The following is a 23,136-nucleotide window of genomic DNA, read 5'->3' as shown; positions in this document are numbered from 1 at the left end:
TAGGATTTGAACAATTATACAATTAGCTCTGTGTACAGAAATGTGCTGCTAGTGTTGTATGGCGATTTATCCTTTCCAACATAACGTTTAAAAACATTCATTTGAGAACCATGTCTCTACATTACTGACTCTGGAATGGTGCATACAATAAACATTTCCTAATCTGGAAGGATGTCTTTTTCTTTTCAAGCATGCATACAAGAAAAGGGTGAGATGGAGGAAGGGTTGTTCAAGATAATAAAGAGAAACAATACAAGTAACACAAGTTAGAAATGTGCAACCACTGAATAAAACACATTTGATTCACTTAAAAAAATATCATTTATTTAATATGAAACATACTTAATATTTTCTGGCCAATCAGTTAAAACACTATTTTAATGTAATTTAATAAAATATGTTTTCTGATCAAGAGATAACACTGGTCATTTACTAGATCATCATCTCCAGATCAGTTTTTTGCCCAGTTGCAACACTTAACATTTGCAATCTTAAATTTCCAGTCATTTCAACTGGTAACAATTATTACAATCCTTGTCACAAACAGCTGAGATTTTTTTGTTGTTGTTACTTGAAGTGGACCTCCACTACCTCACACAGCCAGATGCAGTGTACAGTCTACATGTTAATGTAGCTATAAACCATGAATATTTGCAACAGTTTAGGTTTGGAAAAAGAGGTTTACATTTATTGCACCGTTTCCTGTTTGAATGCAATGGAACTAACAAGAAATGTAGTAAATTAAGTGGACACTGCTTCTGGACTGCCGTTGTGAGGTGAAGGTACTATGAACAGCTTGAACACAGATAAAACTACAATTTATACACAATTAAAGTTATCAGTACAGTGCATAAAAATCCAGAATATCAGGAAGAATAAAAGCTAACATGCATATAGTATTTACAAGACCATCAGTGGTCTATGCAATCATTGCATAATGGTTTCATTAAGAAATTTTACAATTGTGTTAAGGCATTCACAGTTGCTCACAGGGACTGGATGTGCATCCCTTTTTATATGGCGATATTAACCACAAAGCAGCAGAGCTATGCAATAGAGTTGGATTCTACTTTTAAATTGATTATGAACTCAAAACTTTATGCTACATTATGTACTGGATCAAAACATTTTGTAAACTCATAACTATGTTTATAACAATTATTGTGCAGTGTCTGATGTAACAAATTAAACTTAAGAAAAGTCATTAGCTTTTTCTGACTGCATTGGAGTAACTTAATCACATTTTGGTTTGAACATTTTAAGATACTGAAGTCGGAATAAAACCATTATGCTCATTACAGCAAATGCGGCCCTTTCAAGTGTGCATGCAGAACATATGATACCTCATCTCTAATACAGTGTACTTTGGAATGGGGGGGGGGGGGCTACTACAGAAAATGACACAAGACTACCTACTTGGCAAGGCTTGATATTGCGACTGCCAGTGTAAATTAATAGGCCAAAAATGGTGACCAGTTTACAGCTTTTTCAAAATCAAGTGTTTAATAGGAAACTCATCAATGCACGGCTCTAATGCTGATGAAAACTTACTTCTCATTTAGTGCTCAAAGTACACATTTTTCCTGGCTAGCACTCAAAATCCTGCCATGCCTTTGCCTGATTCAGTCCAACAGCAGCTGTGATACACTGACAAATGTTCTGCAACAGGCACCACTAACTCATAAGGCTGCACAGGATCTGGGTCAGAATCAACAATGACTCAAGTGCAAAGCAGCTCTGAATATGTCAAAACTCAGTTTTGAAGTACCTTCTGTAGTAAACAGAGGCTAAATACTGGTCAGCTTTACATTTAACCTCAGAAATACAAAACTGGGGGTGTGACATACCAGCACAGAACACTCGTTACCTCTCAAGGGTCCTGCAAAACAGCTGTTGGAAGGATACAGCTGAACAAAACGTAAAAAAGCAGATCCAAGGACAGAATGTCAGAAGCATCAAGTAAGCATTTTAATGCTTTTGTGCTAACAGGAAGTATTACAAAAATCACTGAGTGGAGCATTTGTTGATAAAAATCTCTAGGCATCTGTTTCTGTTTGCCTTTCACAAAACACAATGCACTTCTATTCATCTAATTACATACAAAAGATATTAAAACTTGGCCACAAACAAAGTGTTGCAGTTGTACCAGCATATGTGAGAATGTTCTACCTAATACTTGCATTCAGCATGGCTGTGCTACAATAGTGCTATTACTGCTGCTTGAGCAAGAACCAACACAGGAAAAGCATGCAGCATTGCTTCTGACAAGATTTAACCTTCCAGTCCACTGCATAGCAGGCAGCAAAACTGACAGCCAGGTTTTATGTGTGGTCATCTAAACAGCTACATAGAATTTTATACATGCATCCCCCACCCCACTCCTCATGATCACCATCACATACACACACGCTTCCACAATATGGTCAGAAGAAAAATACTGTAAAACACTGCTACTGTAGATCAACTGTATGAGAGTATGTACTGCATTGAAAAGTAAGCAATTCTGCTCAAATTTACTCCAATTTTCACAGCATCAGATGCATTAACTACCATACAATGACGTTTTTGAAGAGGTCCACCGAACAGAAAATATTTTTTGCAGCCACTTCATACAGCCTTAGTTCCCTAGAGGAAGTTATGAACTGTCTAACATTTCACTATCCAGAGAAACACCTAGGAAGCAATTCTCTTAGTTCAAACACATTACGGGATAAATATAATCTGTAGTTGAAATGGGACCAACAAAAATGGGGAAGAAAAAGCAGAAAGCCATGTGATTTTACTTAAAAAAATAAATAAACTCTATGCACAATGTAAAAGAAACAGTCTACTGCCAAATACCAAGTTAAGACAGCAGTAATAGCCCCTGAATTCAGTCACCTTTCACCCATATAGCAATAACTTCACAGAATAATTGAGGATATTTCCTCTTTATTGCTGCTGTTAAACTGTAGAAGAAAAAGTGTACTGCTGACTTCTGATAGCTACCAAAGAGGCAGGTGCTTTTTCATACCAAACTGAAACCCTCGTAATGTTCAATGGCCTGTGTAAGCTTCAGCTCCAGTAGTTCTTTGGTTCTGTATTTCGGCAAGTCAAGAATGTTGTAGCAGGTGTGAGCCACGGGCAGGTGCTGCTCACTTGCAGACATAGGCTGTATGATGATTTGTAAACTGGACATACCATAAATGGGGATACGATCACTGCCAGTCAGAAATACTGCATATGAAAGAGGAACAAGAAAAAGAAGTTAAATATCAAAAGCTGTAAGTGAAGAGTTTTAAAGACTGCTGATAAAGGCAACAAAACAAGTACAATGCTACATAAAGTAGCATCCATCAGTTCGTTTAAGGGATGCTGTCTGACCTTTACTGCATTTTACTGTCCTCTTTGCAATATGTTAAAATAGACAGCCATACAATTAAGTACATCTTTAATTTTTAATTCATTTAACTAGATTTAAATAACCAATTCCTGAGCAGCTGAAATCCAATCAAACAGCCCTGCTGTGCATAAAACATTTATTTTTGGTCAATGTATGAGCGACTGATTTGTGATGACATTTTGGATACTGGAAAAGACATCATTGGGGTTTTGTTAAAAAATAAAATACATTTGGATCACTGTTAGCACCATGAAGCATTCATCCTACTAAAGTACCACTGATGTAGTACATAATTCTGTACAGAATAAAACTAAATTAAATGTGCATTCATAATATAATGGATATTAAGACATAATGGGATTAGCAAGAGATGTGTCCAACAAATGCAAATTGCATGTTAATGCTATGTTGATGTCCACCATTAGGCAACATTTACTGAATAATTGGACATGCTTACCAACTAGATGAAATAATGTTCAAACAACTCTTTCAATGAAGAAATTCTAGATGTTTGATCTTGCCTCATTACCAACAGCTCTGGATAACAAGACACCTCTTAACATAGGCCTAGCCAAGATAGGCTGTGTATGTTGCAAGGTGCTTGACTTCAATCCTGAAAAAATACCCTAGAAAAATAAATCACATTTTTAGTTAATGGAATAGATATGTACTCACTGTGTCAGATGATGTGAATGACTTACCTAGAGCCACAATTTGTACAGAGTCAAGTGATTAGCCCTAACACAATGTGCAGTCTGTACTTTGTGTTCTCCTATCTGGAGGATATTGTGCACCACAGCCGATGCCTGAAGTCAGTGCTACAGTCCACAACTCCATTCAGATTTGGGTGATTTTGAGGTGGAAACACCAAACGTGTTTTGGGAAGGTGCTTGGCACACATCCATACTTAGTCAAAATCAAAATCGGCCATGATAAGTTCTTCAAGGCTATAGTGGCACATGTGACAGAATAGGATAGCTATACACCACTGCCACGTCTGATAGAAAGCGAAGAGTGTTAGCTTGTTACTGGTTGACAGACCCCTTAACACACTGACACTGATGATGCCTTCATTGTAGAAGAGTGCTTTCTTAAGTACTTTTTTTTTAAAGTCTCATATTGCATAGTGAAGTCACATATTACATAGTGATATCAGTACACAATTATAAAAAAAAATATTACAATTATTTTTTCTTTTCATGCATTATACATACATAGTTTATATTTCAATTATTATTCAGTTTAATGTTGGAGATAAAGTCCCGTCTTCCCAGGAATTTCTCTTCTCCTGCATTTCCTTCTGAATTTTATTCTGTATGCATTGTTCTTGTAGATTCCACTTCTATGTAGCTGGCTCTGTCCATTTTCTAACTGTCTAGTACCAAAGTCTTTTTTAAACACCTTTACTGAATTATCACTTAAGACACAGGCAAACATCCATTTATACAAAAGAAAATAAACCATAATATGTTCCTGTTTAGAAACATTATACATCATATATGTTTTTGTATAACTACCATCAATCCAACTTTACGTAAACCGCTCAATTCCTGCCTCCCTTTAAATTTCACTCCTACTCCAAAATGTATTGTTCTCACAAGTGCCACTTTTTTCTATGTTAGTTGTTCCCATTGTTTTCTAAAGATCTCTCTTTCAGTTCTTTTATCTCTGTTACAATATTCAGTACTTTAGATAAGGTTGGTTTAGACTGATTTCCATTTTCTAGTAATTGCATTTTTGGCAGCCACTGGAATTAAACTTAGCCTTAAGCCTTACTATGTCTAGGTAACTCAGATCCTGTATCCCACCTCAAAAAAAAAATTCCTCACCTAGTATTCCTGCCAACTCATTACACTCCCAAAACATATGATGCCAGTTACCTCTTTCTTCCCCATCAGACCTCCAACATTTGCCATCTACCCAAACAAAAATTCTTTGGAGTCTACTTGTGGTATAAAAATGCTTCTGCAAACATTTCCATTCAAAAATCCTAAATCTTCTAGACTTGCTTGCATCTTTGGGAGGCATACATATGTCCTCCCATTGTTTTTTTCTAAATTGCTTTTTCAGTCTGTCTTCGCAATCTTTTTTGACCTCCTCTGATTGATTCCTACAGTTATCATGCAATATTTTATATGCCCTACTAATTATTATTTTTAACAGCAGCTTATATTTTAAATTAAATTCAACTAAACACTCTACCAGAGTAGGACTTTCACTTGGATTCTCCTATTCTTTTCCCTACACTCTGATATCAATCCTTAATAGAGAAGACAGTCTCTAGTCTGTAGTCCAAATGTCTTCTTGGCTCCCCATTCTATTACCTTTTCCTCTCTAGTTATTTGCTCGCAATGCCTTATTTCCTCTGCCCAGTTTTTTCCAATATATTCCAGACCCCCTTGTCTATTCTTTGTACTCTAATTGCAGTCATCCCTATCAGCAAAATCTTTCTCCATTCTGGTATTGGCTTAGTCCTTGGAATACTTTCTGGTAAATTTAGGAATATATTTGTAAGGGTATTGTTATTCTTAAGGATCTACATCCAAAATGCCACTCTCATTATTTCTAGAATGTGCTCATTTTATCATCTTTCATCTCTACATTGAATAATAGCTTTCTGCTTGTTATGTATATGAACCTTAGTTGTATATCTCTAAAATATCCCCTCAAATCAGGTAATCATAAACCACCTTGCTCTGTTGAAAGGGTCAACTTATCGCACTTGACCACTGCCCTCTACCTCACCCAGATAAATTCCTTCAACTCTGTCCACAACTTGACGGCGCAATGGTGCAGCAGTAGCATTGTCGCCTCAGAGCAAGAGGTTCTCTGGTTTGATTCTCGGCTGGGGTGCCTTCTGTGTGGAGTCTGTATGTCCTCCCTGCATTCATATGGGTTTCCTCTATGTGCTCCAGTTTCCTCCCATGTTACAAAGACATGCATCTGGAATGCTTCTCCCTGGGCCTCTGCTGAAAATTGGCTTTGTTCCACGTCGGACTTTCCCGCTAAACAAATGTTAAAATAAGAAATAAAAAAAAACTTTTCCTCTGGTTGATAAAATTATGCCTGACCTGTATAAAACACTAAAGGGACAAAAAACATTTTCACTGCTTGTATCTTGCTATCCATATCCACTGAACAAGAGCTTTCTCAATTTTTATATTAACTTTTGTTTGGTCTCTTCCCACATATCCCTAGCTGCCATAACAGAATCCTTTTTAATCCATACTCCTAAATACTTTATTTTATTATGCCCTCATAAATATGGGTATTGCTGGACCAATTAATGTGTGGGTATATAGTTTACAGCTTTAGCCTTTGTTTTAGCTTCATTATCTCAAGATGTTCCACAAGACTGAGATGTCCTTTTCTAGTTTAATCAGGTATAACATAATACTGTCTGCAAATAAACCAGATTTCTTGACTACCATACTAATTATATCCTTGAATTTCTAAGTCCCTTAGTTTCTTTGCCAAGGATTCTAAATAGATGATGATGATGATGATGAAAGGGGGAAAAGAAAACACCCCTGCCCAGTTCCGCTGTTCAGACAACTTGCCAGAAAGGAGCACACCCACTTTAATTTTTGCCTCCGATCCCTCATACAACCTCCTAATTAACCTTATTATTGTTATCAGGAAAAACAAATACTTCCCATTGCCCTACTCATAAAATCCCAGTTTGCACTGTAGGTGGGTCTTGATGCAAAGAAAGCATTCATCAGCAGTGGTATTTTCTTACACTCTGCTTCCTCTGGATCATCATTGTTCTGTTAATGTTGTCAAATGTTTGCCTCATCTCCACAAAACCACACGGATATATATAAAAATATATATATATATATATATATATATATATATATATATATATATATCTATATATATATATGGGCAACATCTTCACCATTCTTTTAGCTATTATGGACATAAGCACTTTATAATCATGGTTTAAAATTGACATGGGCGTGTTTATAGCTGGGTCTAATGGGTCTTTAGTCATCACAGCTTTCTTCCAGGATGCTTGCACTTCCCCACTGTTAAAATACTATTAAACAGAACCTTCCAGAACTTTAAAACTGTCTTCCCTCCTAGCTTCCAAATTCCACAGGAATACCATATATTCCAGGAGACTTTCCTGCAGATTGTATCTCACCATTTTTATCTCATCTCCTCCTAACTTAACTGTTAATTGTTGAGCCTCATCTATCTCTAACCACAGCATACTTAAGTCTTCGTGAACGTTTGCATTTGTGCTGTTTCTTGATTTCCATATTTCTCTGCTTAAACTTCATAAAATTTCCAAAATACCTCTAATACCCCTATAGGATCTCTGGTTATTTTTCTTGTTAAAGGCTCCCGAAGTTAACAAGCCTTTCTGTTGCCTAAGTCATTGTGATAAAAGTTTTTGTGCTCTAGAGTTAATCAAAAAACAGTTGCTTAACAGCAATCTTTCTTATTTTCTCTTAGCACTCTGCAGTTGCGCCTCTTCTTGTTCTGTGAGATTCCCTTTATTCTGCAATCCTTTGTCAGCCCCTCTAAATAATTCCTGTTACCGAACATCGCTCTCTTTTATTTTTACCCTATTTTTAAACTTCACTTTCATTTTATCCCACTCACTACCTACAACTTCTGAAGAAATTTTTATATTGTTTAATTACTTTCAAATGATTTCCACTACCCATTCCTTAAACTCACATCTTTTTAACAGGTAGGTTGGGTAGGAGTGCGTCTCATTTTTACTTAATTACCCTGCCTTTTTATCTTGTTACTTGTGCATGATCTGAAATGGTTACTGGATTACGTTGAAATTTTCAATTAAATGGATATGTCCCCGTGAAATACAATTTCTGTCTAGGCTAGCCCAGTTATTGTACCTTGGGGAATATGTAAAATTCTCTCAAGAGTTCTTGCTACTGAATTCATGTCTTCCATACTAAATATTTTCATCAATTTCTTCTGAAATCTAGCCTTTAGTTATATTTTCCCTTCTGTGTCCCCAGATACATCCTCACTATTGCAAATCAAATTCCAGTCCCCACCTATAAGTAATATTTCCAGATGAAAGTGGATTCCTCCCAAAATTTTCTTAAGCTCCATAATAGTTTGTCTAATATAAATAAATGCTCGTATAAGCCCCCTCCCTTGTCAGTAGCCCCTTAATACCATAAATCTACCATTATCTTTGTTTTCCTCATCTATCACTATTGATATTCCTATAACTAGTGTTAAGTATTCTATTTTTCTTTTATCCCTGATACTCTGCTGAAATGTCCCTCTTGAAATCTTTTCCTTATCAAATTCACATGCTCACTTCTTTCCAAATGCGTCTCCTGTGGCATTATTTGCACTCTACATTTCTTAATATAATACTCTTTTCCTTTTTGTCTAAACTTGAGGCTATTCATGTTTACCCTTAGAATGACACATATGTTTCAAAGATTTCTTATTTTTGTATAGAAACGATGGTCTATCACCAACTATGGGTCCTATCTGAGGATCCTGTGAGAGTATTGACCAATATTTCCGAATGACGTCAGTAACTACTCTGACATCACTGGAATATTCAACTGGCACTCTCACATGCATCTTCTTGAATTTTCCACCTTTACTCCAGTGATGTCAGAGTAGTAAACAAGAGTTCAAGAGTCATGATAAGTTGGGGACAGTCCCATGTTTGAACTGTAATCAATGTCAATATATCGACACAAGCAATGTGTTTTCACACCCTGACCTTAGGAGAGACTTTTCTTTCACAGTAAAGGCAAACTGCAATAGTATCAACATTGTTTATTTGGCCGTATGCAACAGATGCTCCGCTTACTATGTGTAAAAACCAATAGAAAGCTGAGATATAGAATTAGAGAGCATTTATTGAAAATTAGAAACAAAGACAACACTAATGCATTGGCAAGGCATGTTGATAAGACTGATGCCAGTCATAATTTTAGGTTTCAGGTAATAGAAATGGTGTATGGTAATGAACGTGGTGGTGATATAGTGAATTTGACTGAGACAAGAGAGCAGGTGGATATTGAGGCTTCAAGCAGACAAGGGGAGAAAAAGTACCCCTCAAACCCATATTGAAGTCCAAACCGCTACATAGGTAAACATGCTGTCTTGAACTCTTGTATATGACTATATATTGTCGAGGAAAATAACATTCTGTTATGAATATAATGTTGCATTTTGTAGTAGGTTTGTTAACATTGCTTACATAGGGAGGTCTGCCTTGATAAGCATTACTAAGCAACATTTGTCTTTTTCTGTAGTGCACTTTAATGAAGTTAGCACAATGTCTTTCTACATTTTTTGTATGTTCTTCAAGATGTTGCACATTGGATATGTATTTATTATGATGTGTTTTTATTTTAATTTTTAGTTTGTATCTATTATTGTGTTAATATATATATGCCTATTGAGTATAACTCTGCTTTTAGGTAGTGTGAGTTTAACTAGTATATAGCTGAATGATGATATGTAAAAATGTTTGGGTGTGTCAATGACTGAACGGTATTTAAGTAGAGTGCAGTTTAGTTTTATTAGGTCTGAAGTAGTGGTGTTTCAACACCACGAAAGCGCTCACCAATAAATCTTTTGTTTTTATATGCAGCCGTTGAGTAGTTCTTTGGATGTGTTTGTGGCGAATAAGTGACCATATGTCAACATATGCCATTAGAACTCACCATAGCCTAAATAAACATGTTATCTATAATCAAATACGAAATACAAATTTCAGCAAAGATACTTTCAATGAAACACAAACAATATAACTGGAGTTTACTTAAAACAATGCCGCTAGATACTACTGTAGAACACTGTAATAAGATATTCTTACAGACCTTAATCTCGTACCAGTACGTAATAAGAGAGTAAAATCCAACCTCACACCATGGCTAACAAAAGAAACAACAAAAAACTCATGATAGGAAGGATAAAGCCTGGAAAAAATGGTATTCAAAATTGATCTCAAAATTCCTTCCAGCAATTTATACATCTTAGAAACCTTGCAAAACTTAATGTCAAACAGGACAAGCAAACATACTACACCAACCTACAAGACAATCAAAACAACCCAAAACTTTTTTGGTCATCACTAAAATTACTCCACTCTGGCAGGACCACCACTCCCTTTCCAAAAACAGAGGATATGACAGACTATCCCCATGCAGTTTAATTCCTACTTTATACAATTAATATTCTCTCTTAGATACTAATACATCTGAACTTCATCTACCCCTGTCCAACCATAACCACCCACAGCTCTTCCATTTTAGTCCACTACCCACCTCACGCATAATGAAGTTGCTCCTTAAACTGAAAACTACTTCCATAGCTGCAGACCATCTACCATCAGACTACCTAGAAATGGACGCAGAGGTCATAGCCTTCCCTGTGTCTATACTAATTAATACGTCCATAGCAAATAGATACATCTTGTCACTGTGGAAAAATTCCTACACCATACCACTGCATAAAGGCAACACATCTACAGAGTTTAATAACTACACACCAGTACAGATGTTCTTCCCCCTCTCCAAAATATTAGAGAAATGCATCCATATGCAGCTTATGCAATATCTAACCTCAAATAACCTGCTCTCAGAAACACAACATGGCTTTAGGCACCAGTACTTTTCCACTACATTTTACCAATATAATAAACCAACTCAGAAACAATGGTCTGCTTGTGTCCGCCATGTTCTTAGAGTTGTCAAAGGCATTTGATAGTCACATACCAGCAACTGCTCATTAAACTTTCCTCAACAGGACTTTCACAATACTCTGTCACGGTTACTTAGTTATTTATCTGGAAGAAAACAAGCTGTTAAATGGCAACAAACCTACAGTAAACTCTCAGTTAACCAGCACCCATGGGGATTGGAAGATGCTGGATAATTGTAGTCTCTGGTTGCTTGAGAGTTACTATTAAAAATAGGCCTGACTAATACTGTACCCTATACTATTTGTTTGGTTTGACTTGTTCTCAGGTTGGGGAGAGGGAATTTATTCCTATCTTCCTTTTTAAAACTCTAATATACCGTATGTTTCTGCAGGGGGGGGGGGGGGCAGAAAGTGTAGCACATGAAAATTGTATTGTATTTCTTTGATTTTTTTTTTTTGGTGGTTGCTTGAGAGTGCTGGTTAATTGAGTTAACAGCGTTTACTGTACTCATCCTTTCCACCAGTTACTACAGGTGTCCTCCTCAGGGCAGTAACCCTGGGTCCTCTTCTATTTAATATATTTGTTAATAATCACCACTCAGCATGCTACTTTAGTTCAGTATGCAGATGACTCAACATTAAATTTCCAAGACATTACCCAAAAATCTTTCTCCTCTGTAGAAACCTGGCTCAAAGAATTAAAGCCCCTACTCAACCCCAAGAAAACTAAGTTAATGCTTTTTATCTCAAAAAGCTCCAAAAACCAAAAGCAATTTTTTACCATAAAGTCAGCAAACAATACTGTCATTGAAACTAACTCACAGCAAACATCTAGAAATTTAATAGATGAGTCTCAAATATGACCAGCATATACTACACACCATCAAATCTACACACCAGAAACTAAGCTCACTTTATATTACCTGTATTCCTTACAGATATACTGTAAGAAAAATTCTAGCCACCAGCTTCTTACTGCCAATTCTCTTATATGCTGCTCCTACCCTAACAAACTTAACCAATACCCAAAGAAACATGCCTCTTGCTACAATGAAATAGCTAAATTTGCCACGAATCTCCCTCATAGGACCCACCATTGTCATAGCATGAAGTAATTCAACTGGCTTGAACTTCACAACTAACTACAGCACACAAACTCATTCACCATCTATAAATATGCCTTGTACTAAAAAATGTATTACTGCCATATTGTCCCGCAAGGAATCTCCATTCTAGCAACAAATTCTTACTACTTACAAATAAGTCAAATAATGTTGGAGGAGCTCTACTCTCAATACGTTGCTAAACTCCTGGATAGTATCCCCAAACAAATAAAACTCTGACAAGCTCAACAGTTTTAAACCACTGCTTAAACATCATTTTAACCAGTCCTGGTCCAACACATGCTCATCACCAGGTTAAGACTTGGTGATCACCATATGATACTCTAAAAATACTCTCCTTAAACAAAATACTCTCAGTCACTGAAATGACAAAAAATTTTTTATACATAACTGCTGCCTGTCCAATCCACTAAGTTGTAGATGAGCTATCTATTTAGTAACGTCAAACTCTGTAAAATCTTAGGATGTATAAATTTAACTACTGTACGTGTATAAATGTAAACAGAAATGTAATTACTCTGTGTTTAACTGGAACCAAGTATAATGCAATGTAAACAAATGGGAGCTTTTCTCCCCCAGCCTCCACTGAAAATGGGTATTACCCAGTCAGACTTTGCAGTAAAGAGAGACCACCTGTTTTACAGGACAGCTTTTTTAAATGTCTATTTCCAGCTTTTGTGTTGCATGCACCCATTAATGTTTGGCAGGTTTTTCGTTTATACAGTTGTTTCTTGTCATCTCCATTTGAACCTATGTTACGTTTTATAAGCATTTATTGTTTTAATGAAAACCCTCAAAAAAAAAAAACAAACAAAACAAAAAAAAAAACACCTCAACACAGCACCAGAAATCATGAACTTAAAACAAACCTACAAAGCTATGCACAGTACATCTTCAAATAATGACATTTCTCTTCTGATAGGATCAATTGCCTCAAAGTAACAGCTGGAAACACAGGCAATGCCCAATCTAAAATTAAGATTATCCATTCTAAGATGCACATTACAACTTGTGCTCATATCTACAGTATTTGCTGCTTTTGTCTTACCTTTATATTCTCCTCCCATATATGAAAAACAGCTTGCATGCTTTTTGGTCTTAAAAAGTGCTCTGTCGTTTATTGCTCACCCCTGTAGTTAGATTGTTTCCATGGAAACACAAGAACAAAATGTACATCAGCTCCCACAGCAGACCTACTCACACTAAAAATGTATTTGGTAAAGGAACATTTTTCATTACATTCGCTGTCCTTGTATTTACTTGCTTACACAAAAAACTTATTAGATTAAAGCAAGGGCCTTAATCAAGAGATTCACCTATGCAAAAATATGAGAAAATATATCAACTCTACATATATTATAATCTCTGCACTTGTACACCCCATCGCCCACCTCAACAATCCAAGATCACAACATATTAATTTAAACATGCTTTTGTCCAGCCTTTCTTCTCTTTTTACACTGTAATGCACATTTCTAAAAACTAAATAAAAGGCACTTGTTACTTTAGTATCTTTATCACGTACAATAACTAAACTACTTCATACAATAAAACGTTTTATACAAATTCTAATAATTCTTTTACTTAGATACTTTTATTTTCCCCTTTCCTTTTACTGTCCTTCCAAACATTAATTACATGAAACAGGGTATATGCTTTTCAGTCCTCACAATGTCAACAAAAGTCAAATCTTTCCACTTTTTCTTGTAGTGCCATATTTCATAAATGTGAACGATGCTTTACAGCTTCATAATCTCACATTTACTCCATAATTTCAGTGTTGCTGGTCTTCTTCCTTTTCATCTTTGTCTCCAAACCCAAGACTCTGTTTCAAGCCCAAGGTACTCCAGATTATTCTAGTCAACTCCTCTGCTTTTTTCTGTCTCTGAAACATTTTCCTTTGGAACACTAGAAAAGGTTTGATTGGCAAAGTCTCTCTATGAGCTTTACTATCAGAAGAATGAGAAGCAGAATCCTCTTCTGTTTGTTGGCTCACTTTTTCTTGGGACAAACTTTTGCATTTCCTCCCTAGCCTATTCTGCATCAAAAATGACTTTAACCTCCTCTATGAAAAAAATATTTTGAAGACAGCTGGATACAGCAGCTTAAATCTCACACTGCCTTTCAACATTCCCCAATTGTTGGGATAAATCTGCTTCTCTTCTGCCTTTCACACAAATACTCCGTTTCCAAGTTTTAATACTTTGCTCTTATGCCACAATTGTCAGGATCAACACTTTCTGCTGGTATAATTGCATCTTTACTAACACAGGTATTAGCTGCTTTCTCATGACAAAGTTTGGGGCATACACAAGATGTGCCCCTTCAGTTAACAAATCCTGCTGTGGAATACCAGTCCAGTTGATTATCGGTGCTTTCATAAAATTAATACATTCTGTTCCTTCCAGCTGCTTTGGTAGAACAGAAAATCTCAGGTTTTCTCTGTGCAATCTGTCCTCGAATTGTACCATTTTAGAAACAGCTCTTCTTGGCAGCCTCATTCGCAGCCAGCATTTTCATTTCATCCTCTGATTTCTGCAGTTTTATTAGTTCATTTGAATAGCTGATCAAGTTTCTCTTTTTCCAGCCTTTTATTTAAGCTGAGGTACTCCTTCAGTGTATTGTTTATTTTTAATCAGGTCTGAGTACATTTAACTTTTTTTTTTCTAGATTACTGGAAGAAATGTTCTGCACCAAAGCTGGAGCTTGAACTGCCTTTTGCTGAACAGCTGCAGAATTCTTCCCACTCTGTTTTCTCTACACCTTTTCGAGTTTATTTTCTTTCAGGCTCTGTTTTTTCTTTGCTGGCATCCAGGCAGTGTATGCACTAGCCAGTGACTGAATTTACTAAAGGTAGCAGATTTACTGCCCCTTATCGCTCAAGTTTCTTTTTTCACCCTAGGAGAGCTGAAATTAAGCTGCTGATTAAAGTGCAGCCATCTTGGAAGCTAGTGCCACAAATTTGATATGTGGAGAAGGCTTTTGACAGGTCTGAGTGACACTACTAAATGTAACTATCACTGTTTTTTGATTTATGGATGAATTTGCAAAAGTACTGAGGATGGCATATAAGCCAAGCTCAAGGGATAAAATATACATGAGTACATCTCTGTCTTTAGGAATATACAAACTAGACAACAGTGCCTGGTGCTGCCGCTGTTCTCTCCTCTGTACACAAGGCCTTTGGTTGCATGCGTGTACTCACCAAATTTCAACCAGTATAAGTAATATGGTGAGGAATTTAAAATACCAACATCTGCGGATGAAGTACTGACTTGCTTGGCTCACTCTGACAGTATTATGGATGAGCTGTTTCAGATGATACAAGGTAAACAAAATGAAAAATTGGGCAGTGGCAAAAATTATATTTTATCAAACAGCTTGCGGTGAAAGCATCATTTACAGAAAAATTAATACAGTAAGTATTTACTTAGAGATATGGTTTGGGAACACACTTGTAGGAACTATGCATAAGATGTATGAACATTAGGCTGAAAATGATATTCAAAAGTAGAAGAAGCTAGGTCTGGAGTTGGACCAGGGTGTGTAAAAAATGCATTCTTTATTTGTTGCCTTTATTACAAACTTTCTAGAAACTTCTGATGGACTTGACAAAGAATTTTTTTAAAAGTAAGGTAGAAATATGATACAAGATTACATATGGGATGGACCAAAGTCCATAGTGGCTTGGAGTAAGTTAATTAATGCTATTAAGGCATGCGGATGACTGAATGCATCTGACACAGTGCTGTATTATGAAACAATGCAGGGAAAGTTGGCACATCTTCTTTAAATTCAAAATATGACTCTAAATGGAAAATTATGAAGTTAATGACAAAAATGGGAATTCTGAAAGTTTAGTTGTATAGGAGTTATGTGTGGAGTAGAAATCTACTTTATGCAATAAAGCAATTTGCTTTTATCAAAAAACAGAGAGGGGGATTCTTATAATGTCTGCAGGTGAAAGTTGAGTGGCATACATGAGGAAAAGGATCTTAAGCACTGGACATACAGAAGACTGAAGTAATGTATTGAAAACAACTGAGATGAGTGAGGGCAAATGCACCAGAAGCACTGGTTTCTGGGATATTTGCAAACAGAAGTTGAGAACATCATTCATACACAGTGAATGACCTTTGGTCAGAGATAACCTCCACTGATGATACTACCAGGCTGATGGAGAGAAGTATAAAGCTTTATGTCCCAGGCAACTGGAGTTACAGGCTTGGGGGCATCTGATTGTGCTGGCCTATCCTGCAGGAGGGGGGGATGCTGAGTACGCCTATCCTGGGGGGGGGGGGTGATCATGTTGGGTGTGCCTATGCTACAGCTCTAGTGGAGGCCAGAACTCACAGATGCCACCAGACTGAGTAGGCAGGAGAACAAAGTAATTATGACTGCTCCTATGGGCTTGAAAGAATGACACAGACTCTAGTTACTTTTCACTGCAAGTCCAGCTTGATGGAAAGTATTACCACCATATAGGGGGATGGCATTAGGACTTAGAAGAAAAAGCTTTACAAGCTTTAGTATGACAGCTCCTTGCTTGCTTCATTCCCCTCTTAGTGCATGGGAAGCCCTGTATATACATGCTGTCCCAGTAGGTACAGGTCCCACAGGGAGGGTGGAGAACATCAAAGTTCTGGAAATCTAAATGAGGTACAATAGCAACAGAGTATTGAAAATCACAAAGTTAGTGATGGCAGGAAGTGGAAGCTAGTGGGAAGAATCCCTATATGAAAAATTGAGTAAGCAGAGCACACAAGACAGTTTAAATCTGAAAGATGGGGACAATCTTCACACAGAATGGCAGCATATCTTGAGAAAGGAAACTAATGTGAAGATGTGGGAGTATACATTTAAAGCTAAGTTATGGCTGTAACTTTATATTTTTGGGATACATGCAGAGAAATATCTATGCAAATATTTTTTATACAGCATACAGATTGAGGATGAAGTTTCCAAACATGGTAGCTACTGCTGAAGATGAGAAGAAGAGGTGTGGGGACATATTTTTGGCTGCACTAAAGGTTAACAAGTTTTACGGAACATGTTCTGCCAGTTGGGACTTTGGTACAGAAGGGAGTGAAGGAGCACAGTGTAGGAAACAGCTGGATTGATGAAGATAAGTTTTTGGAATTTCAACAGAATCATGAAAAGGGCTCAAAATGGCATACACTATATACAGTATCAGCTTCAGATAATATGATTGCTAGAAACTCAAATGAATACTCAAGAATATCAGAAACTAGAATACATTGACTTTGCAGACACCTTTATCTCCAAATACAAAGGGGCTAGGAGGCAAGGGACAGCTATATTTATTGGGAAGCAAGAGACTGCTACAGTATGAACATTTGTCACAATAACATTTTTATGGGCTATGCAAGTGGCTACTTTGGTAAGCACTTCTGTACCTGAGGGGGGGGGGGGGTGAATTTACTGGGGAAGATTTTTGCAACTTTGGAAAGTATGTTATTGATTACAGGGAATGGAATACTATTACTTCAGAATGGGAATCTCAAGGCGGAGGCAATCAATTGAGGACCTGAAGAACAGGTATTTGTCAAGTGATATCACAGAATACTATGTTTAGTTGATGTGACTGAGGTGGTGGAAGTAAAAGGTTATGGGTTTACTTATTCTTCATATGTGCACAAGTAATTTTCCAGAATTGATAAGAGAACAGTTTCAAATGAGCATGCATATTTGCTAAGGGACCTATTTATAATGCAGATAGTTTTCTCCAATCATGTTTTACAAATTACATTAGAAAAGGAAATACTCTCCCTCCCTTGAATGCGGAGATTTAGGTGGACTTGTGTGAGAGGAGAATATTTCCAGGAGTGAGTAAGCTCTCAGTGGATTTCTTAGGAAAATATAATGAATAGCAAACACAGGAACCTGAAAGAAAACTGGGATGCATGCAAGCAAACAGACAATTAAATGCATTGTGGCAGCAAAAGAAAGTATTAAGATATGGGAAGATTGTCTGACTAAAGAACTGAAAAGTTGGGAGGAATGGGGGGAGTCAGCAAGTATAAGAAGCTATGGAAGATAACAAATACAGTTTCATAAAGTCAAGCAGTTAAGGTATTTTGACCACTTTCCAACAGATCACTGGCATTTAAAATGAGGCAGAAGGAACACGTGTTAGTACCTGAAATTAATAGATGAATCAAGGAATATTCAGGATGATAGCCCAGCAGTACTAGAGTTGTTTCAGTGATTCTGTGAGATGTATAGCAAGGAGTAAACTGGAGTTGGTAAAGAGCTTGACTTGGGGGAGAACCTGAGGGACTTCAGTAATCAAGTTAACACAGCAGCAAGGTACATGATTAGTTGCTTTGTGTACACAAGGAGGGAAGGAAATTTAATAAGCAGGCCTAGTGTAAGTCATCCAAATGATATGGGCTTCCAAAGGAAGTATATGACTTGAATAATGAAAGGGAAATCAATAAGTTTTGTAAGGTGTTTAATTTATGTCTCTGAAGCAGGGAGTATCAAATTTCATTTGATGAAAATGTACATAGATTTGTGTGCTTGTTTTAAGTTAAGAGGGGATAGGTGCACTAAGAAAATGCTTTTAGCTTTTTGTTTCAGGGTTTTCTTCAAAGGAAAACTTGTTGAAAACCGTGACATGGGTTCAAATGGAGATGAAAAAAACTGTATAAAAGAATTTAGTATTTGCATAGAAGGCGAAAGTTGGAAAAAAAACAAAAAAAACCTGTCATGTATAATGGGGGTAAAAACAGCTTTCCATCATAATAGCTACTATCTTCATGTTATCTTGGAATGTAAATGGCCTTACGGGTACAGAGGAAAAAGGAAAGACTACTGAATTATGTTAATAAATGCAGAGTACAAATATGGAAATAAATGAACATGTGAATTTGATAAATAAATGATTTCAAAATGGGTATTCAGCAGAATATCAGGGACAAATGAAAAGGGGAGTAAGAATACTTATTGCTAGGTAGCTCCAATAGTGATGGAAGAGAAAAAAAAGAATGGTAGATTTGTGTTAGCAAAGAGTTACTGGCAAAGGAGGAGGTTAAGGCTAAAGAGGGATTGGAATAATACACAACTAAAACAAAATAAAATAAATAAACAACCAAAAGACCAGTAACCATGTAGAATCCAGAAGTATTTTATTCATTCTCCGTCGTTTCGGCTGGAATGCCTTCAAAGGAGAAAAAGAGTGATTGGAAGCCTGAACAAGCAAATAAGAGCACTAGTGAAAACCTCCAAAGCAAACTCAGAGTCCAAACTGGCCACATCTACTAAAGACAATCATAAAGCCTTCACATATGTCTGCAATCTCAAGGGAGGCACCCATATTTGCTCAGAACTGGTGGTCAAGGACACCACATACACAAACGCTGTAGATATAGCTAACCTGCTGGCAGACAGGTTCAGTGAAAACGTTACTCCTCTGTCCGCCAAACAGTAAAACAGGACATCCCCAGTACCTGCCCCCCTACCCTTATCTCTAGGGAGCAAGTAATCATTGCCCTCTCAAAGGCAAAAAAATACAGCCTCTATGGGACCCGACAACATCCCAGGCTGCATCCTACATGAACTCAGGCAGGAACATGCAACACCATTATGCACCCTATTCACCCAAAGGCTGACTACCAGCTTCATCCAAGCCAAGTGGAGGACAGCTACTGTCATCCCTTTACACAAAAGTGGAGCGTCCGCCGATCCAGGAAACTACAGACCTATCAGCCTAACTAGCCTGATCTGCAAGGCCATGGAGCGGATCATGGACTTCATTAACAAGGACACTGGGAACCTCCAGACACTTGATACCATACAGTTTGGTTTTGTCAAAGGGAGGTCATGCTGGTTAAATTTGGTTGACTTCTTTGAAACAGTCACCAAGCCCACAGACGAGGGAAAGATGGTGCACACCACTACCTTGACCTGGCCAAAGCCTTCGATACTATTCCCCAACTCAGGTATAATAGATAAACTCTCTCAACTAGGCATCAATCCATATGTTACCAGACGGGTAGCAAACTGGCTCACTGATAGAACCCACCTTGTCAAAATAGGGGAAGCCACCTCAAGCAATAGACCTGTAACAAGTGGTGTACCCCAGAGATCAGTCTTGGGGCCTCTGCTGTTTGGGATATACTTCTCGGAGGTGCAGGCCAAATCTAGTGGGCTATGGCTGGCCAAGTTTGCAGATGACTGCAAGCTGAGTGCTGTCATCAATTCCCCTAGTGATGTGGACATCCTCCAAGAGGGTCTTACCCAAACAAATGACTGGTGCCAGAAACATGGCCTCAAACTTAATGCCAAAAAATGCATCATCATCCCTTTTAGGGAGAGTGATGTCCCTACAAATTATCACATTGATAATAAGGTACTAAGCATGCAATCAGTCACGAGAGACCTGGGCACCCAGGTTGACAGCAAACTGACTTTGACCACCATATTGTCTCTATTGTACGGAAAGCTTTCTACATGGCCCATCTCATTAGTAAGGGTACCTCATCCAAGGACAAGTTGGTCATAACATCCCTGTATTCTTCCATTATAAGACCCATTGTTGAGTACAATGCCCCATTCGACATGTACCTTACAAAGCACATGCAGCAGCTGTAGAGACCACAGAGGTTCCTCACCTGGAGAATCCAGGGCCTCAAATAACTACCCTACACAGATTGGCTAAAAGCCCTGTCCCTCTACTCAGTCTCCTACAGACTCCTCAGTGGTGACCTCTGTCTGACATACAAAGCAATCTGACACCCCGCCCTGATAGGACTGCTGCATATCTGCAAGTCAAGCTCCAGTCAAGTAACCTGCATGTGCGACCTCAACCTGCTCTGTGACATGAATAGGACTTGTTGGCAGGACAGATTTGTGTCCCAGAGACTCCCCCTTTTGTGGAATAGATGCCCTCCTCCACATAAAGCAGAGTACCTCATTAACCCGTTTTAAGCACAAGCTGGATAACTGGTTGGGGAACAGAAAATACACCTCTGGGATTCTACCTGTTTCCCTGCTGGACAGTGGCACAGGGTGCTGACTTGTTGGAACATGGGTTAAATTCTTGGCTAGGCTTGTAAGAGCCTCATGGCCAACAGCCTAGTAACTTACTATGATACTATTTAATTGACATGCATTTATATTCTACAAAAAAATGCTACTATGGAGCTAAATAAAATTTAGGAAGAAATAACTTTCAGATGGCATTATTACTTAAAGTTGGGGACTGAAAATTAATTTGCAATAGTGAGGATGTATCTTGGAAAACCTAGGAGTGACATATAAAAGATAGATTTCTGAAGAAATTTATGAAAATGTTTGGTATGGAAGATGTGAATTCAGTAGTAAGAATGTACCCAGAATTTACTTATTACCCCCCCTAGGTACAATAAAGTACAGTTTTGTACCTACCATAAATGTAGATGTTCGAAGATCCACATTGCTGCAGTCCTTACACTTGGGTAGTCCACTGTCCTCGGTCGGCCCGAATATCAAAGTATTAGGCTGACGTCGGTCAAGGCGCTTAAGACTGACATCAGGACGTCAGGGTACAAATGCGCATGACTGACGTCATATCCTCAGTCTTTTCTTGCCCCAGATGTCAGAAGACCCTAAAAAAAAAGGTCAAAACCAAAAGACAGCAAAAACCAACCAACCACCCTTGCACTAATTATATGTACAATATATACAATATACACAAAATTTACAACCCAACCCACACAACCGCCTCTAACTACAGAGGGGAAGGAGGGAGGGTAAATTGGACTGCAGCAATGTGGATCCTCGAACATCTACATTTATGGTAGGTACAAAACTGTACTATGTTCTTCATCTCACATTGCTGCAGTCCTTACACTTGGGTAGAATCCCAAAGCAGAGGTAAGGGAGGATGGCAAAACTATAAAGCAGCAGGAGCTGCCAAAATGCCCTGTAAAATTGCAGTGGCAAAACCAGCCCTAGATTTAGAGTAACGTGGAAGATGATAATGCTTAGAGAAAGTATGCACTGAACTCCAAGTAGCTGCCTCCAAAATATCTTTAGTTGCCACCCCCCTTAAAAAAGCTGTAGAAGTGGCAGTAGCCCTAGTGGAATGAGGTCTAATCCCAGCTGGAATCTCCTTACCATGATGGGAATAACAGAAAGCAATACAAAACCCAATCCACTTAGAAATAGTTTGTTTTGACACAGGCTTGCCCTGAGAACCCAAAGCAAATGAAACAAATAACTGCTGAGACTGCCTGAACCCTTTAGTTCTGCTCAAATAATATCGCAACTGCCTGTGTACATCCAAAGTGTGCAAAATCTTTTCCCCTTTATTTTGGGGGTTTGCATAAAAAGTAGGCAAATGAATAGTTTGGTTTAAAGCCACACTAGAACCACTTTAGGCATAAAGGAAGGATTAGTACGCAAAGATACCCTATCCTTATGGAAAATTAAGAAAGGCTCAACCGCCATAAGGGCCTGTAATTCAGAAACCCTTCTTGCAGAGGTAATGGCCAACAAAAAAGCAGTCTTCCATGATAAATATTTCAATTCGGCAGTAGCTGCAGGCTCAAAAGGTTGTAGAGTGAGTTTCTCCAACACAAAATTGAGATCCCAAGCAGGAGTAGGAGCTCTATGTGGGGGTCTTATATTCTTTGCCCCTCTAAGGAATTGCTTTAACAAAGGATGAGAAAACAATGGTGGGTCACAGTCATAGTGAGCAGAAATTGCTGCAGCATGAACCTTAACAGAAGAGAAGGACAAACCTTTGTCCAGTAACTCAGTAAGATATTGAAGAGCCACACTTAAATTAGGCTCAGAAACATCAAATTCCTTTGCTGTACTCCAAAATAAAAATCTCTTCCATTTATCTGCGTACACTTTCCTTGTACTAGGCCTTCTGGCCTCCAAAAGAACATTCAAAACTTGCTGTGGAAGCTGAGACCCTCCAGGGTTCAAAACAGAATATGCCAGGCTGTTAGGTGA

At 37.8% G+C, this 23,136-nt stretch overlaps 1 protein-coding gene across 1 annotated transcript in view; it reads right to left on the bottom strand.

Moving 5' to 3' along the window:
- Positions 1–302: 302 nt before the first annotated feature.
- The window catches only part of HERC3 (HECT and RLD domain containing E3 ubiquitin protein ligase 3), a 1,624,372-nt gene continuing 1,601,538 nt past the window's right edge, over positions 303–23,136 (bottom strand). The window contains exon 28 of the mRNA XM_044060395.1: positions 303–3,216. Within this exon, the coding sequence (XP_043916330.1) occupies positions 3,008–3,216 (209 nt within the window). The 3' untranslated portion in view covers positions 303–3,007. The remainder of the gene's footprint in view (positions 3,217–23,136) is intronic.

The sequence above is a fragment of the Protopterus annectens genome, chromosome 2.part0 (genome assembly GCF_019279795.1).
Source record: "Protopterus annectens isolate FY-2018-M chromosome 2.part0, PAN1.0, whole genome shotgun sequence".
Taxonomy (NCBI): domain Eukaryota; kingdom Metazoa; phylum Chordata; order Ceratodontiformes; family Protopteridae; genus Protopterus; species Protopterus annectens.
Note: the sequence above shows the minus strand (reverse complement) of the source record. Positions and strands in the feature narration are given on the sequence as shown.